The 18,940-nt window shown below is 30.9% G+C and overlaps 2 protein-coding genes across 10 annotated transcripts in view; both read right to left on the bottom strand.

Moving 5' to 3' along the window:
- Positions 1 to 287: 287 nt before the first annotated feature.
- LOC134715734 (large ribosomal subunit protein mL51-like) lies at positions 288 to 2,291 on the bottom strand. The gene is made up of 3 exons (XM_063578114.1): positions 1,967 to 2,291; positions 1,035 to 1,139; positions 288 to 577 (listed from the first exon to the last, which is right to left on the bottom strand). Exons 1-3 carry the CDS (start codon positions 2,268 to 2,270, stop codon positions 333 to 335), a joined length of 654 nt encoding a protein of 217 aa, XP_063434184.1. The 5' UTR covers positions 2,271 to 2,291; the 3' UTR covers positions 288 to 332.
- Positions 2,292 to 10,713: 8,422 nt separating this feature from the next.
- LOC134715732 (uncharacterized) overlaps positions 10,714 to 18,940 on the bottom strand; it is a 41,810-nt gene continuing 33,583 nt past the window's right edge. For 8 of the 9 annotated variants that reach the window (XM_063578105.1, XM_063578104.1, XM_063578106.1 and 5 more), the window contains 6 exons: positions 18,750 to 18,788; positions 16,443 to 16,720; positions 15,617 to 15,794; positions 15,032 to 15,095; positions 13,326 to 13,425; positions 10,714 to 12,508 (listed from right to left, as the gene is read on the bottom strand). In XM_063578105.1, the coding sequence (XP_063434175.1) occupies positions 12,437 to 12,508; positions 13,326 to 13,425; positions 15,032 to 15,095; positions 15,617 to 15,794; positions 16,443 to 16,720; positions 18,750 to 18,788 (731 nt within the window). In that variant the 3' untranslated portion in view covers positions 10,714 to 12,436. The remainder of the gene's footprint in view (positions 12,509 to 13,325; positions 13,426 to 15,031; positions 15,096 to 15,616; positions 15,795 to 16,442; positions 16,721 to 18,749; positions 18,789 to 18,940) is intronic. The other variant, XM_063578107.1, reaches the window with a different exon arrangement.

Below are 18,940 nucleotides of genomic sequence, written 5' to 3'. Positions count from 1 at the left end.
TACACAATATTAAACCCAGTTTGCTGTCAAATAGAATGTTTAAGTTTTGTTTGGACATTGGCTTTTAGTAGTTTACCCATCAGCTATGTCATTTGATCTTTGGTGGATATTTTTCTCAAAGGCAATGATACCATGTCGTCTCTTTTTTTTAGTAGCCACATTTGGTCCATTTGTGAAAGTGGTTTGGTTTCTGATGGTAGTGTATAATGAACATGATGAATGTGAAGTGACCATGGTACTTCATTGGACCTTGAAAGTCAGCTTGAATTGTTCTAAAACAAAACAAATCAAGTAAAAAATTCTTTGAATTTCCTAAAGGCAAGAAATATTTTTTATTTCTGAACTCTTTTTATTCCTTTTCCTATAGCGTTAGAACGCCGTAGGTTATAATGTTTGTACAGATAATCCAATCTTTTTTGTATCATATGAAACTTTGTCGGATATAGTTGTTGGAGTTTGTGTCCATCAAACTGTAGTCTACGGATTATACGCTGCATTTCATTTCCTTTAAATCCACGAATCCATGATGGGCCCTTCATTAAATCCACTGGTCTAACATTTCCATCCCCTAATATATCTGAAGAAAAAAAAAGTTTATAATATACTAATATATCTGTTTTAATTTACCTCTATGTAAGCAATGTGAAAACCAACTTGTAAGGTAAATTTTTTAAGAGAATTACCATTAACCCTACCATATATATGCATGGACTGTCCTCCTATAGTTTGTGGATCTGAAATCATGTCAATAATTGAAAACCCTTTATACTGTTATACTGTTCTATACATTTGTAGAAGAAATTGATTCTGATATGCTTTAATATTTCTATTTTTAATCTCTGTGAGATTCCTCTGATTTGATTATTTCTAAAAATCACTTTTTTTCTACTAGCATTTAATCCTACTTACATCATGTACATAATTCTCTGTTAACAAGTGTCATGACCATTTATATTGTCTTTCAAACAACAAAACAAAAGATTTGGAAACAACCTGTTTGAGTTTTAAATTGGAGTTTTCCTTTAAATATTTACCAATATAATCATTCTGTCCAAATAAAGCATGTTCCTTGTCCCAATAGTCCTTATCCTTCTGTTTCAATGCAAACTTCAATGGTTCATCCAACTTCGGCAAAGCACCTTCAATCAGATACATATTACATACATGTACATTGTATCAACTTAAGTCAAAAGAATACCCAGCCCCTTAATAATGGAATCCTAAAATACAATTTATTCGCAAACTGATAATTCTTGTTCACTTGTTATCTGCCCTTCAATAGATAATTGAAAGCATAAACAGTACAAAATGTACTAATGCAGATTTTATTTATTTACATTGTATGTACATTAATTACAGTGATTCACTTAGTGACTGCTGTTAATCTATTGTTCTTTAATAATCATATATGATACATTAGATATATTATACAAAAGAGCATTTAGATCTCCATTTTTATGCCCCACCTATGATAGTAGAGGGGCATTATTTTTTCTGGTCTGTGGGTCTGTTTGTCCCTCCGTCCTTTGTGCCGCTTCAGGTTAAAGTTTTTAGTCATGGTAGTTTTTGATGAAGTTGAAGTCCAATTAACTTGAAACTAAGTACACATGTTCCCTATGATATGATTTTTCTAATTTTAATGCCAAATTAGAGTTTTGACCTCAATTTCACGGTTCACTGAGCATAGAAAATGATAGTGTGAGTGGGGCATCTGTGTACTATGGACACATTCTTGTTAAAATCTTTTTTGCAAAAACCAAAAAATAAACATAATCATAATTTGGATTACTGTGAAACCAGAGAAAATAATAATTTAAAACTCAAGATGTACCAGTAAATTTATTTTGCATTATAAATGTAGTTACCTGTAAAAATTCAAGAAATTAGGCCCTTATCATTCCTTTGATTAAATATATCATAAGACTGAAGTTAATTTCAAAAACTAGGGTATAACAATGAAGCCTACCTCCTCCAAACAACTTATTTTCCCATCCATAATGTCTTGGCCAATGTTCCCTGTATGGTGACTGTGGCTCATACATCTTGTCACCTTCACCAATACATGCAGCATCTTTCCTATGGACAGTCTCATTATCTTTTTTAAACTTTGATGACATCAGTCTTTTTGGGATGAGATTTAAACAAGGAATGGCCTGCTTAGCCTTATACAATGAATACATTTGTGCTTGTGAGGTTTTGTTTAATAACTGTTTTGTTGGTGTTTTCATTCCATGACATAAAAGACATATGCTTTGATTTATTATACCCATTTAAAGTGGCGTGGCTTTTTTCCTAAAAAAAGAAAAAAATAATATCTGTTGTTATGGACTTGTGATTGTAGGTACCTTAAAAACAATATGACTAACACACATAAATTAATATGTGGATAGCAGTTTGTGTGCACAGTGACCTTATAAAAGCGAACAGTGAAAAGTATTGTGGTACAAATCTAGTCTTAGACTTTCAGTTAATACTTTATCTTGTCAAATATTTACTGTCTATAAAAACAGATGCCATAAAGCCTAATGAAAAATCAGTTTGCTTAAATAAAATCTGAACATTGGTCATGATTGGATCAAATGCAATAAAGGGTTATTGCACTCTACATCTGATCCTTATTGAAATTTTTCCTTGGAAAGACAAGGTTTAAGTGAGTAGCAAGAAGAAATAATACACCATAGGTGCACCGTGGTATGCAATTTATCGGAAGAAGAAGAACAAGATCAAAACAAGAAACTTCAGGTGCATACTTTGTGCCGGTATCGGGACCGTTCGCCCTAGTAACATGTTTGCCCTGGGTCCGTTTGCCCTGAGTTCGTTCGCCCTTAGAGTCCGTTCGCCCTACTAAAAAATATTAATATTCAGGCATTGAAGTTGAATAAACTTAAGCAGATATATATTCTTGAAATTTATGGAAACATGGAAATATCTAAAAGTTTATGGCTTGTTAAGGATCATTAATTTATTGTTTTATGACAAAATAATTCAGATCACTGCTTATTGTGATACCTGTCTTTTGATGGATTAATAATATTATAACAACAAATTTGTTTTGATAATATATTCAGCTTGAAATTAATTTTAAAAAAATGTACGAACTGTAAAACAGATTTACAAGTTCATTCATTATAATTCTCTGAGACTAGTCTCAGTTATACTGCATACATTAGTGAATGACTGAATACAATTATTTTGTTAACAAATATCAACAAAGATAAATACATTGTATTCCAGTATTCTACTGTAATCAAAGGGAAAATGATGAAATTGATTGCGGCAATATAAATATTCGGTGAATTTTTGAACAAACTTCGACATATTTTGTTCAAATACTTAATATTATGCCACTAGACAATAATTAGAAAAAAATAATAATCAGGGCAAATGGACCCTGGGCGAACAGGTATCAGGGCGAACAGGTACTAGGGCGAACGTGAATCAGGGCGTACGGACCCGGATTCCTTTGTGCCACAGGCACTTGTTTCTATCCATTGGAAGAACCACTATCAACGTATATTTACGAAGAGATGTCGGAGAGGTGAAAAAAGGAGTTGGGTACCTTCTCGTAAATATACGTTGATAGTGGTTCTTCCAATGGATAGAAACAAGTGCCTGTGCTTTGTGCCGTCTTCAGATCACAGACATTTCACTTGTTTCTGTCAACGAATAATGAGTTTTACTATCCACACTTGAACCTAATTTTTCTTACAAGTGTAAATAGTAAATACCAATTGAAAGAAATAAGTTCTTATGCTTCAGTTCATAGAATATTAGAAGAGTTACTGAGTACAGTCGACTCTCGTTATCTCGAAGTCAGCCGGACCTGAGAAATATTTCGAGATACACATAGTTCGACTCAAACGAAAACCAGAAGTTTGACTGAACAAGGGACACAACTCTTGCTTAGCATGGTAAAGCTAAAATAAATCAGGTTGAATATGGGAAGGGGATCGATATTCTGGTATCAGATCGATATATTTGTATGTCATGGTCTTTCGTTATTATAATAACATTGTTTTACTTATTCAATTGTTTCAGTTACAATTGTTTCCTATGGCTTTTATCCGAGAGAGTAATTTCCAATCGATAGTTCCGTTATTCAGGTTGTTTAAAGTTGACAAAATTGTTTATTTTTGGATACAAAAGACTTTAAAAAATTTAAATTCCTCTTCATTTTGTCTTATCTCACTCTTTCTTTTAATAAAAGAAAATACAAGATTAAAGACGCCGATTGAGTAATTTTTAGGTGATCATCAACGGAAGTCATAATCCTTACTTTATACACACCCAAGCTCATTAGTGTAAATCACAATTAATTGTTTTGTAAACATTTTAAATACTTTTTCATGAACATAAACAATGTATCACTAATTATTTATAAAAATTCTATAAAAGATAATCTTAGGTAAACACTCGTGGAAACAGCATGTCATAAATCAATACAGTGGTCAGTGACTGGAAATTTAATTACACGTGTATTGTCAGATTAACTCTTCAATCCATTTAAATGCCGGAGGTCATGTTTTGACATATGTGTATTAGTTCGAGATAAATAATGAATTTTGAATGCTTTTGTTAACCTTGGGATAGTAAATTTAGTTCGACTCAACCGAAATTTCGACACATCCAATTTCGACTCATCAGAGTCGAATTACATACATTTATATGGAACAAAGTTCGGGACCACGTGAAAACTTCGACTCATCCGAAATTTCGAGTCAACCGAGTTCGAGACAACGAGAGTTAACTGTACATAAAAGTTTACAAACCAAACTAACCTTGGATTACTTACTTGCTTACTTCCCTTATATTTGATGTGTAAATGACGGAACAGATCGGATATGATAAAATTCCGGATTTAAAAATTATTGAGGTGAGCGAGCGAGGCCGTAAAAAATAATTCATTTTACTAAGTTGTCTATAATCTCTCGTAGTTATATTGATTAGTTATTAGCTAGCTTATTAAGTTATATACATTTTTGTTATTTTCTAAAAAGAAATAAGATAAATTGAGAAAGGAAATGGGAAATGCTTCAGTGTACATTTTGCTATCGACGTTTCAAGTGGTACAGTGAAACTTTTTCAATAGCACACTTTTTCGATGCCAGTGGTTTAGTATGATAAATATCAGATGTGCGTTATACCACGGTATAATCTGTGTCTTTACTGTAAAGTCATATGAAACTTTAAAAAAAAATGAAAGTTGATTATAATAACTTGACTCATGACTATGTTTTATATTCTTTATATAATGGCTAAGTTTTACCTGATTTTACTATTAAACAAGTGTATGTTAACTTTCTTCCAACAGAAAGTCCTTTATATTATCAATATCTTCATTAATGTTCTGCTATTCTTCGCCGTACACTTTTTTCATATGCAGTGATCTTCGGAAAACTGTCTGCTTGTATTATATATGGAGGGGAGCAATACCTGTTTATGTTAACCTATTTTGGCCCTTTAAGGTGTTGTTAACTGTTATCTGAGATCAATTTAAGCTGTTAAATGTTTTCAACCCACTTTGTTAACTGTTATCAGCATTTTTGCCTTGTTTGTTAATTCTTTTTGTCAAAATCGAGGTGTTGATAACATGTTAATCTATTGCCCCCTCCCTTTATACTGTATATGTCTATGGCTACACATACAAAGAGGTGACATTAATGTTGAAAATATTGAATGCATAAAAGTGCTATAAAGACTAAAACAATCTACAAGTAATTAAAATATTGATCTCTGATTACATTATACTAATCAGAGATCAAGACAAATTGTCTTTATCAAAATAGCTCGACAGGGACAGCAAAAAAAAAAACCAGGATGAACCACAAAAAAAACTTCAGTGGGCTTTTCATTTTAAATTTGCCAATCGCTTCTCCGAAACTTAATAAAAATTGATATTGAAGAGTCATAAAGCAGGATTAAGCGCAACAACATCTTACTTTACCGTCAAACTCTGGTTTATAACTGTTTTCAATATAATAATCCAGGTGCTTATTTGTTGAAATATAACAAACATTAAACAAGTGGACAGATTCTGGGGAGATACGTTGCATTTATGGAAAGGCCCGAAAAAAGATCATGTTCTGCATAGAACGGGTCCAACGTTTCATGTTTACAGGGCAGGCATATTACGGCCCTACTAATTGTTCATTTATGTCAAAACTGGCATACGACTTCTGACAGGAGTTATGTCTTAAAATGACAAATTTTACAATCTTTAAATGGTTGTGACGTCTATAATTATACCTTGAAAACAAAAAAAAAGAGAAAGAGATACTTAAAGTGCAAAAATGACTAGCAAGATTTTTTTTCATTTTTCATGATCGTAATCGTCAGTCAAATCCTTAGGCAGCAACCATTTGATTTTCTGGGGGGGGGGGGGGGGGGGGGGCTATGTTTTTTTTTCTGTGCAAACTTTTTTTTCGCCTTCGGCGAAGAACAATCTATTTTTTTTGGCGAAAAACAAATTTTTTTTTTCACCAAAGATTGGAAACAAACTTTTTTTTCCAAAAAAAAACCATAGCCCGGCCCCCCAGAAAATCAAATGGTTGCTGCCTTATTTATAGATTTGTTGTCCTTTGATGGACGACTTTTAACAATTTTTGCGAGTTTTTTTTTTTAATATGTTAAAATTTATCATAGATAGACAGAAATAAATACAAGAATAGGCAAAAATGATGAACTAGACTATTAGTTTTATCTAGCCTTTTTATAAGTACTGGCAAATCTTTTTTTAAAGGTTTTTGGAGCCATTGAAGGCCCAAGAAGCGATAGAAAAAAATGATGCAAAATGATGCTTTCTGGGTGTTCCCCAGACCGGCTTTCTTAATCTGAAAATGCAAGTTCTGTTTTAATAATTTTTTGACAATTTTGGTCTTATAGCAAAATGTATAGATTCAGTGTAAGACCTACGTTTCTAAAGACAACATCAAAAGACCAATATGCATGGTAAAGCAAAATGTGGCCTGTGTTTTTTATACTCATGCAATGATCAAGTTAATAACAAAATTTCTTAATTACAAAAAGAATACAACACTAATAGAATACAGAAGGGCAATCAATGAGCAAAAGACAAATATTAAACAAGAAACATTCATCCCGAAAAATCAGAGGCCTTATCTGAGGGAGAACATAACTTGCTTCTTGCAAGGCATTCGCCGTGAGCACAATTTGTTGTGAAGACAAGCGTTTGGCTTTGAAATTTGCAATATGAGGCATTTGCCTCAATGTAGTTAAGGCCCTGCAATAAAAGTGAGGTAAGTGTTCCTGAGACAATTTACCTCAAATTAAATGAAACCCTTTTTAAGACATTTCTAAAACGGTATATTTAAATAATATTTATAATTTTATTATTAAAATATTTGGGAAGTGTTTTCCGATTTTTTTTTGGAAAAAAGATGAATTCATGAAGAATCTGGTGCCATCTCATACTTTCGATTAGACCTGGGGAGTTATTTATTTTCAATACATTGCAAGTCAGGTAATTTATTTTCAAATTACCACAGAACAAACCATTTTTTTTTATGATTAATGCTGAGGTATTTATTTATTAACCCCCCCCCCCCCCCCCACACACACACACACACACAATATGAAATGGTAGTCCCCTTACTACATTTGAGCTCATATGTAGTATAAACATAGTACATGTATAACGAAATCGGAGATCTACATGCAATGTATTATTCATTTTAATTAGATAAGTAACGTAGTATAACGAGATCAGCAAGGCAAGATTTTTGATCAAGTCAAATTTTGTTAATATAGCTGGTAGACTCGCTCTTTATAGAACCTCGTCTACAATGTGAGAGAGTGTCATTTGCACATATACCAACATATAGAGTACAATGAACTCAACACCATGATTTGTGTCTGTCCCAAGTCAGAAGCCTGTAGATCAACACTTGTTGATGGTTCATGTCCATCATTTGTTTGTTTGTGAATTTAGTTATAAATAAGATAAGATAAGATAAAGATATTTTATTTCCTAATCTATATAATGTTACAATGAACTGGTGAAGACTAGAAATAAGTTTAATAAGTTTCAGTTAAGCAAATACTTAGTTTCTCAATGTGTAAAATGAGGATAGCAATTCACATAATTTAGAGTTAAAATGAAGGCTATCCTTTGACATAAACCAAATAAGCAGATTACTATTAGATATTTGGGATAGATATGGGTATTTTGCAAGAGTTCATCCAGAAAGGTTTTTCTTTTCTTATTATAAAGGGTACATTTAAATAAAAAATGTTCTTCGTCTTCAACCGAGTTCATTGAACAAAACTGGCATGTTCTCTCTGATCTTGGCAGTGTAATATTTTTTCCATGGTCATCAATTTTTCGTTCGTAACGGCCTCTCTGTATGCGGAGACAATGATTACTTATTCTAAATCTAGTTAGTATGACTCTCTTGTCTCTGTTTTTAATATTGAAGTATTCTTCAAAAGTGAAATTATGTTTAAATTTAAAGTAGTTGCTCAATTTACTGTGATCATCTTTTTTAATAAAGTCTTTTTGATGGCTCCAATATGTTAAAAAATCAGTTTTGATACATTTTCTAAGTAAAATTTTGAATTTATTTTTACTGAGTTTTTTTTACAAAGTGCTAAATTTAAAGCTATTATTTTTCTCAATTCGAAATGCTTTATATTTTTCCTGCGAGGGCTTTTATAGCAAACTGTGCAGTTTCAGGTTTTTTTTCTAATGGTTGAAAAGCCATTCCATCGCCTATTATGGCTTAGATCAAATTTCTTTGAACTTTGATGCAAATATGTCTCATTGTCAATCATACCACATCTCTTTATTTTTATATTTTAAAGTAAAGTTCTTGTGTTGTCCTATGTTGGCTTTACTTTTGATCCAATATGGATTTATCTGCTCCGTAATGTTTGAATAGTGAGCATGTCTGAAAACGCTGTTTCCACACCAACATCAGTGTATTTTAAGAAATAAAATTTAGTGCTAGTAGGGGGCAGATCCAGCCATTTAAAAAAAGGGGGTCCTAACCGAGGACAATAGGGGTTCTAACTACATGTCCCCATTCAAATACATTGATCGTCCAAAAAAAAGGGGGTTTCCAACCCCTGGAAAGTTGGACTTATAGGTAAGCTTGACCTAGTTGATAAATATGAATGTTATTTTATGTAAATAATTCAACTGTTTTTGCGTTGAATCAAACCCTCCTTTCAGTAGTTATTAAGGTGGTATGAGTGTCTTCCGCCATCTTGGATTGTAAAAAACAGAGAATCTAAGGTCCATATTTTCTATCAAGTTAGCAAAATTTGATGCAGGAATGCAATATTTAATGTGAATTTTCATTTAAAAGAACCAATTTATAAGAATATAGCTTAGAAATATTAAATTTTTAGTAGTGTAGATTATTTTTGGTTGTTTTTTGAATATTTTCAAATTGGTATTTTAAGGGGAGGTAACTCTAAAACAGTGCATTTTCTGAAGGACTCTACATGAAATTTTCCTATTATGTCTTTTAGCCGGAAAAAACGTACGGTGACCCTATCTTTTCTTTTGATATTCTAAAAGCATTGTCTGAAAGCTATCTTTTTCTAATTTATTATACGATTCTATCATTTTGTTTAGTTTCTATTCACAAAATGGTGCTTTTTCCTGTATAATCCATACAAAATTTATCATTTTGTCACAACCTGTAGCTTGAGAAAATGCGCGGTGGCCTATCATTTTTATAACATTTTTGAACATGTATCAATAGATACTACATTTTGACAAAGCATGAATAAATTCTATCATTTTTATTTTAGACTCCCATACCACCTTAAGTGTCTTTTTATATAAGTTGAGTTTTCTCATTAGCTGTGATGTGCTGTTTATTTCCCTTAATAGTAGGTTATAGAATACAAATAGTTTCACTGCATGACTAATGACTTGGCTATCTTGTAGGTTGTTGATTGGTTGTACCAGGAAATTAAAAACATATTAAAATTTGTACCGTGCATAAAAATTGTTAAAATTCATCATGATGTTAAGGGCAATACATGTAATTCCAATTAAGAGTCGATTGACGCATTGGGTCATTTTAATTATTCATCTTGTCTTGCTGATAAATAGTTTTAACAACTATAAGAAGTCTTTGGACAGTTTTAATGTAAGTAGACGGTAGGGAGATCTCGTGTTCTGATTTTTTTTCATGTCTGATTTTCTCTGTATGTAGCAGTTTCTACATGATAAGTAAAACCTGTATTTTAACCCTACATTGTATTTTAAGCCTTTTTAGTGTGCAGGTGCCATTAGACACATTTGAAAACAACATATCCAAATGATGTAGCTAAATGGTCCAGTAAGACGGTTAGCGCTCTAAAACCAGGTTTAATCCACCATTTTCTACATTTGAAAACGCCTGTACCAAGTCAGGTATATGACAGTTCTTGTCCATTTGTTTTTGATGCTTTTAGTTATTTGATTTTGCCATATGATTATTGACTTTCCCCATTGATTTTCCTCTAAGTTCAGTATTTTAGTGATTTTACTTTTTATCATAGAAGATTTTTTTTTTAAATTAACAAACAAGGATGACAAAAGATGACTGTCAGAAGATGGACACACAGCGAAGGGTAAAAAGAACAAAAGTTAACTTTATGGATAATGTGCTAATTAGATGTCATAGGTTGAAAAGCAAAAATGTTATATGGTACTTAGGAACTATCAAGATTCCCACAAACAATAAGAAGACATTCAAATCCAAGTATACATATTTTATTACAAAATATAAATGCCATCTAAGGCCTTACAGCCAGCATACATATATTGGACAATTATGGTGGCAAGAAATTCTCAAAATACCATAAATTTCTAGTTACCTATTGAAATTTACCATTACACCCTTACTACAAAATATTTTAATACAAAAACCCTAAATATATAAGTAATAGCAATATATAGATGTCATTCTGAATCAAATGAAAACATGCTACATTTTACAGATAGCAGTTACTTCTTTTCAAAAGTGATAAAACTGTTAAAATTCCCATAAAAATTATTCTGTTCATACTTTAGTTTTAATCTTTTTCTAAAAAAAAATATAATACATGTAAATTTTCTAATTACAAAAAATGAAGTTACAATAATGAAAAACAAACAAACAAGTTAAAATTTAGTTAAAACTTAGTTTAAATTGTGTTAAGATTTTAAACAAAACAATTATTGAGAGTTAATAAAACTTAACAAACATTGACAACCTTTATACCAAATATATTTTACAACAACTTTGAGAAAATAATACAGATTTGTAATAAACACTAAGTGATAATTTAACAGTGATCATTATAATTTTGGCACACTATGACTCAGAAGATGATATTCAACACAGCTTAAGGAAGTAGACCTTAGTTCAGGGAGATAACTCTTTAAATCGATAATGTGTTTGCAAAAGTCAAGTTTCATTAATGAATTTGAAGCCCTTACCTGAAAAAGATTGAAAATAATCTATGTAACCTAGAAGTTTAGAATATATTTATGAAAATGGTTGACACAAACATAATGATGATTTTAAGAGTTATTCCCCTTATCATAGGTCTACTGCCTTAATATATGTGAAAAGATGAAATAAGGAGGAATTTGTATGAGTATTCTTAAAATGAAACTATGGCATACATAAAACTGTTTTGTGCAGTGAAACAACAATGTTATAAGATTATACTTTCTTTCAAGTTTGAATGATCTACATATACAATAAATCGTCTCCGATCTACATAGGTATTATTAAAATTGTCTCTGATCTACATATGCAATAAATCATCTCAGACCTACATATATAATAAATCGTCTCCGGTCTTCATATGTATCATTAAAATCATCTCAGATCTACATATATATAATAAATCCTTTCAGATCTACATATATATAATAAATGCTTTCAGATCTACATATATATAATAAATCGTCTCAGATCTACATATATATAATAAATCCTTTCAGATCTACATATATATAATAAATCGTCTCAGATCTACATATATATAATAAATCCTTTCAGATCTACATATATATAATAAATCCTTTCAGATCTACATATATATAATAAATCCTTTCAGATCTACATATATATAATAAATCCTTTCAGATCTACATATATCATGTATATATAATAAATCCTTTCAGATCTACATATATATAATAAATCCTTTCAGATCTACATATATATAATAAATCCTTTCAGATCTACATATATATAATAAATCCTTTCAGATCTACATATATCATGTATATATAATAAATCCTTTCAGATCTACATATATATAATAAATCCTTTCAGATCTACATAATATAATAAATCCTTTCAGATCTACATATATATAATAAATCCTTTCAGATCTACATATATATAATAAATCCTTTCCATCTACATTATATCACAGTCTAGTACATAATACTGTCAAATAAATAAATAAATAAATAGCACTACTAGTGAATATTTTTAGAAGGAGATCGCTTTCCTCTGTTTTCACATTTCTTCAGAGTATCTCTTTGTATTCTCTGAAATAACAAGAAGTTAATTATAAAATACCTGCATTTAACCATTGAAACAATAAACAAGTAGAATAACTTTTAAACTAATTAAAAGCTTGTCAGGATTGAATTTTTAACTTTTGGGTTTGCAATATTATGGATAAAAAATAGTCTTTATCCATAACCTTTTTTTATGACCAATTATTTTTTCAAATATCATAGAATGTTCTTTAAAGAGTAAGTAACGTTTTTAGTGCTAAGAATTAGATTTTTTTTATAGAGTAAATAAGATATTTAAAAAAAAGGAAGTTATGAGATAACCCCTTTTCAACTGATTTTTATTGTTTGCTCTCATGTTGTACAGTTGCACCACTGTCCCAGCTGGGGGAGGGTTGGGACCCCGCTAATATGTTCAACCCCACCACATTCTGTATGTGTGTTCCTGTCCCAAGTCACAAGCCTGTCATTTAGTGGTTGTCATAGGTTTATGTGTTACATATTTGTTTTTCATTTATTTTTTGTACATAAATTAGGCCGTTAATTTTTCTCATTTAAATTGTTTTACATTGTAATTTTGGGGTCTTTTATAGCTGACTATAATGCGGTATTGGCTTTGCTCATCGTTGAAGGTCTTGCGATGACCTATAGTTGTTTTAAAATTTCTGTGTCATTTGGTCTCTTGTGGAGAGTTGTCTCATAGGGCAATCATACAACATCTTCTTTTTTTTTTTATATCAAAATGTTCATTGAAGTTCTAAATTCAAAATCAAAATATTTAATGTAAATCATGAATTGAATTTACTTTCTAATCAAATGAATAAACATTCAGTGAACTTATAATTACCCTATTAAAAACTTTGGCTCTCAGTCTGTTTAATGAATAATCTTCCATTCTTTTCTCCTGAAGTTTCTGATTTTGCACTTCTGGCAGCTTTTTATAAAGCCTAAAAAATAAAATCAGTACATATTACAAAGAAAAACCAAGAAAATGTGCACATAAACATTTATGTTTCTGCCTATAACAAACGACAGGGTTAAAGAAATTATAACTGGAAATCTTATTCCAACTGTGTTCAATTGTCCCTTACAAAATTTTCAGGTTTTAAGTGATTTTGTCAAGGTTTATGTATTAGCTATGGAATTTCACAAATTTCCCGATTTTGCCGATTCCTAGAATAAAAATAAAATTGACTTTTCATGCTTTTTTATTCCCGCCGACCCAAACAAATACATTATCTCTGAAAAATAATTAAATTCTTCTTTTTTTATAAAATGAAATGAATGAATCACTAACAAAATTGATAGCACTCTCTATTGTGAAAAAATAAAACTTCCAGTTACGTTTCTAAAAAAAGACAAATCAATTATAAGTGACCTTGAAATGTTGTTTACGCAAATAATTTTGCGGAATGAAATCTGTGTTTAAAACCCATTACACAATACGATCGTTTCCCTTATTTGTCATCAGTCTGTAAGATGCATAATCTCATAGAAATAGACTTGTCCAAATGTGGACAGGTGGAAAGCACCTTGGAAGTAAAAGTTCTGAATATCAACAAGTCATTTAGAATTTTCTTGTTTCATGGATAATAAAAAAAAAAATATTGTCCATTTGGATTAAAAACGGGAATGCATGACACTAGATTAACCCGATATTCTCGTATTTTCCGTGGACGAGTCTATTACGTTTTTGACACGTGTGTTGAAACTTGTTTTCGTACGACGTTTTTACATTTTTTTCTTTATAAGTTTTCGTTTTTGAAGATCATTATTCACCAAGTTTTCTGGAATTGATTAAGAGCTACGCGAATTTGTTTTTCTTGTTTGTGAAAAGATGATTTAATGTCGTCTTTGTCTGTGAACACCCCCCTTTTTTATGGCAAATCATTAGACAATGTCATGCAATATTTATGAAAGCTGAGCAAGAATATTTCATCGAACTACAATTTGAAATGATGACAAAATAACATAAAAAACATTTTGTTAGAAAGGTGAAATGTATATTTATTTTGCCTTTTTTTTCTGTCTTGAAAGATAATTTTTTTTTTTTTTTCCCCCGACCCACCGACCGGACTTTTTCATGGGGAAAATCTGTAAACCAACAATTTAAAAAACCGTGGCCTAACATGCACTGAATTTAATTATTATCTTGTGTTTCACTACTGTTTTTATCTAAATCCAGTTAATTTTCAAGTATAATATGACTGTCTTAATGGAAAATTTGTATACAAATCCAAAACAAATTTCTGCACTTTACTGTATTTAGTTCTGTATTTTAACTATAACAATCACATAACACCTTGTAAACACCTCTCCTCTGTAAGCAGATGTTTGATTATGTGTGACAACACAATGAAACATGCATCACAATTAAAAATGAGACAATGGTTGAATTTTTGGTAGGAAAATTATTGAAGAAAAGAATGATGGTGATGCTGGTTTTTGACAACCTTGACAACCCATGAGTCTTGCCCAGTTGGTAAGAAAAGAATGATGGCCTGACTTAGCTACTGACTTCCAATGGTTTAATCTCCAATCGTGAATACTTACTTTTGAGTTTGTTCTATCATTTCCCCTTTTGAGATTGCCCGTCTTTTGGGTTTATGAAGGTTCTCTGCAAAATAAACATAAAATCAATCACTATCATTTTATGCTGTTATATACCTTTATTCTATATTTTTTTTAAATAAATAGTAAATATATGTGTCCATTTAGTAAAGTTTGTCTTGACTATTAAAAGCTAAACCAAAACTTAACAGAAGATCAAATCTTAAAAGAAATGATTTAAAATTGATGATAATTCGAGAATATTCAATAAGCAAAGACCAGCCAGCCACTATCAAGATGAGCAACAATGCAACAATGTTCAAAATATCCATTCTTTTCCATTCAACCTTGTCTTGGGCCAATGCATCAATTTTTTTTTTATAGCACTGAATAAAACAATAAAATTATTCCAAAATTTTTCGTTTCAGGTCATTGTATCTTCCACTAAAACCTTTACCACATTCTGTAGTCACTTTAAGTGTCCCTTCCCCCTCAATACAACTTTTTTTTCCTCTAAAATTGCCCTTCTATGATTTAAGGAATAATTGTAATTCTTAATTTGTCAACAAATAGTCTCTATAATCATACCACTTAATGGATGTGCCTCAGGATTTGCCTCTTTCCTTCTCTTTTCCTCTGCAAACAATCTATTTCTTTCTTTTTCTAGCATATCCTGTAATGTTCTTTCCTTTGAAGCTAATGCAACTCTCTTTTGTCTGGCTCTTAACTTGGAAATGGCATCTTGTTTGTAGGTTTCAAACGCTTCCTGAAATACAAAAGAAATATGAAATTTAGAGACTATAAATAAAACAAGATGTATTGTGAGCTATCCCTCATTTATAACACCCCACATAAGTATTTGGTAAATATGGAGATGATGAACAAAGGATGTGAAAACCCATCTCACGGTAAAGCATGCTCAAATAATGCTTTTTTTCCAAATTTCATGGAAGTCAGATATGTGTTTTCTGCGAAAATTCTACAAAAGTTACATACATGGCTATTTTGTTTAAAAGTATATAAGTATTGGTTAAAACAACAAGTTGATATACAATTGATGTGTAAACACAGTACTCAGAAAATAATATTAACATAAAGCTTGATACCAAATTTCAAGAAACTCTGATTTGTAGATCTTGAGAAAAATGGGGACAATCCACAGATGTATACCAGAATGTTCAACTACAGGATATCCTATCGAAATACGACCAGTATTTTTAGTCTTGAACTCAGAAAGAGGTTAAATTTATTTCATTTATTAAATAAAACTGTTACTGTTCATTATAATGCTGATTATTTCTATGTTAGAGTAATTGTTACCATAGCAGCACCATTTTTCATGTATATTGTGCTTTGTCTTTTAAAAATAAATTGGATTGAAATAGAAATAAATTCCAATAACACTGTAACTCACCTGTAGAGTTAACCTTGCCAAAGGTTTAGGGTCAAAGTTCTCTTCATCAGATCTTTCTTCATCCAGTTCTTTATAATGACCTGTTGTGTCAAGGTCAAATTTAGAACTCTCCCCTATAGATTTATTGACTGGATTATCAGCAACAATATCCTTCCATGCAGTAGAGGAAACAGACTTTGGTTGCCATGGTTCTTGACTGACAGCAAAAGCTTGTCTTTCTTTCAATGGTTGCCTCCATGGTTTGGCCTGGCCCATTGGAACAAACCAAGTAAGACCACCTTAAAATAACCAAACTATATTGAAGTACATATTTATACATTTTAACTTTAATACACTATTGTTTTCATTATGTCAGGTTTCTTTATACATATATGCATTTGGATCTTTGAAAGTAGAGTTTTTTTTCTACATTACTGACACCTTCATTTTTTGTACAAATTTTAGAGGCTTTAATTTAGCACACTTAGGGCTATACAAATTTTAAAAGTTTATAATGTTAAAGTTGAAAACAGACTTCACCAGTATATATCACTGTACAGACACTAGTTTTTATAATACAAAAGCAATATTTCAAAAGATGTTGATGGAAAATTGTCAGTCAATATTACATGTACATAAATATACTAAAGTTTATATGTATTTCAAAAAAGTTTGCTATATCTATTATATCTTGAGTTTTCTTTCCCCGACTCTCAGGTAAAAAAAGAATATAAAATTATTCTGATGTTGGTTTGAAAATTCTACTGGGTACACATGACAAATAGATTAGTAAACTAATAAGAAATGTTATAACGGCAGATTTCTTTTCTAATACAATGGAAAATATAATTGTGTATATTTGAAGAAATGTTACATGCAAGTATTCAGGAAGTGTACATGTGTGATATATATATTTGATGAACTTTTTTCAACGTCAATTTTAATATAAAAGTGACAATCCGCTTCTTTCAATGAAAAACTTCATTAATTTCCAATCAAAGGGCGTATCAATGATACAAGGTTAAAAACAGTTGTTTCACTGATATGCTAAAAGTCCTTTAACTACTTGGCAGGCGATTAATCTTTTTTCCTGTTTTCTTTCCTTTTACGAATTTAAAAACATCACAAAGGAGCATAAACAATTTACCACATATTTTTAAATCTGCAGAAACTATGACTATGAAAAAAACAGACATATATAAAAACCGGCAGAAGGTCATCTCTTCATATTAATAGTTATTTCATGTGAATGTTGAATGTTCAAGGTGTTATGAAAATTATCTCAAATACAACTTAATTGCACTTCTGTACAATATGGTTTAGTGAAAGTACATAATGTTCCCTAATCATTATTAGTTTTAAAGAAAAGTGGAGGATCAAGAACTTTTCATAAGGTGGGGCCTACTAACTGACCTAAAAGGGGGGGGGGGGGTCTCAAGTAATGTAACCAACAACATTTTTCCAGGATCCGCCTATGAAGAAGTTTAGAACCAGCAGGTGTAGTGATAATGGTTTTAATATGAATCTTTTCAGCTGTACACATGGTACAGCATTTTTGCGCCTGTTCCCAAGTCAGGAGACTTTGCTCTTGTTAGTCTTGTATTATTCTAAATTCTAAGTTCTTGTGTACAATTTGGAGTTTAGTATGGCGTTCATTATCTCTGAACTAGTATATACATTTGTTTAGGGGCCAGCTGAAGGACGCCTCTGGGTGCGAGAATTTCTCACTGCATTGAACACCTGTTGGTGACCTACTGCTGTTGTCTGTTCTATGGGCGAATTATTGTATCTTAAACACATTCCCCATTTCTATTCTCAATTTTATTAGCTTTGTATGGTGTCACTGACAACAAGGTTTCAAAGGCATTAAGCTAACATTCAACTGTTTGGAGACTGCTTTAATTTATAATTAATTTTGATAAACTTTCCCATGGATAACACCACAACTGCTTGAACTGGGTAGTACATTTGTATATAACAAAATATTTATATAAATATGACTGAAACTACAGTAAACTAAAGAATAAATAATTCATAAAGAATAGAAAAAGAAGATATAAAATGAATAAATGACAAAATGACTAAATAAAATAAATAATCATGCCTCTAAACTGTTTTGAAACTGGAAAATGATCAAGATTTCTGTATCTTTTTTTAAAGCCAGAAATTACTTAATGTTGTGTTTGTGGAAGTCAATCAGAAAATGAAGTGCACAGTGAACCATCAAGGAAATCAATTTTATACGTTGATAATATAATATAATCTTCTTTCAAATATTAAGAATTCTTGATCATTTTAAACTAAAACCTACACCTGTTTGTGTCTTACCCGTACGAAATCCTTTCCTTTTCAACCTTTGTTTTTTATCTATAGCACATCAAATAGTAATAATAAAGACAATGAAAGAATAGCACACTTTAGAAATTCTTTTTTTTTTTAAATTTTAATAGTGCATTTTCAGCTTTAAAACAATAAATCATAATGTAGATTGATAACTTGTTACAAAGACTTTTTAAATT

The sequence above is a fragment of the Mytilus trossulus genome, chromosome 4 (assembly GCF_036588685.1).
Source record: "Mytilus trossulus isolate FHL-02 chromosome 4, PNRI_Mtr1.1.1.hap1, whole genome shotgun sequence".
NCBI lineage: Eukaryota > Metazoa > Mollusca > Bivalvia > Mytilida > Mytilidae > Mytilus > Mytilus trossulus.
Note: the sequence above shows the minus strand (reverse complement) of the source record. Positions and strands in the feature narration are given on the sequence as shown.

Excerpts from the sequence above, each read along its gene's own strand:
- LOC134715734 (XM_063578114.1), bottom strand. The coding sequence starts at position 2,270 with ATGGGTATAATAAATCAAAGCATATGTCTTTTATGTCATGGAATGAAA. Across the intron at positions 1,140-1,966 it reads AAATAAGTTGTTTGGAGGAG|GTGCTTTGCCGAAGTTGGAT; the intron begins GTAGGCTTCATT and ends ATCTGATTGAAG. Across the intron at positions 578-1,034 it reads TGGACAGAATGATTATATTG|ATATATTAGGGGATGGAAAT; the intron begins GTAAATATTTAA and ends TTTTTTCTTCAG.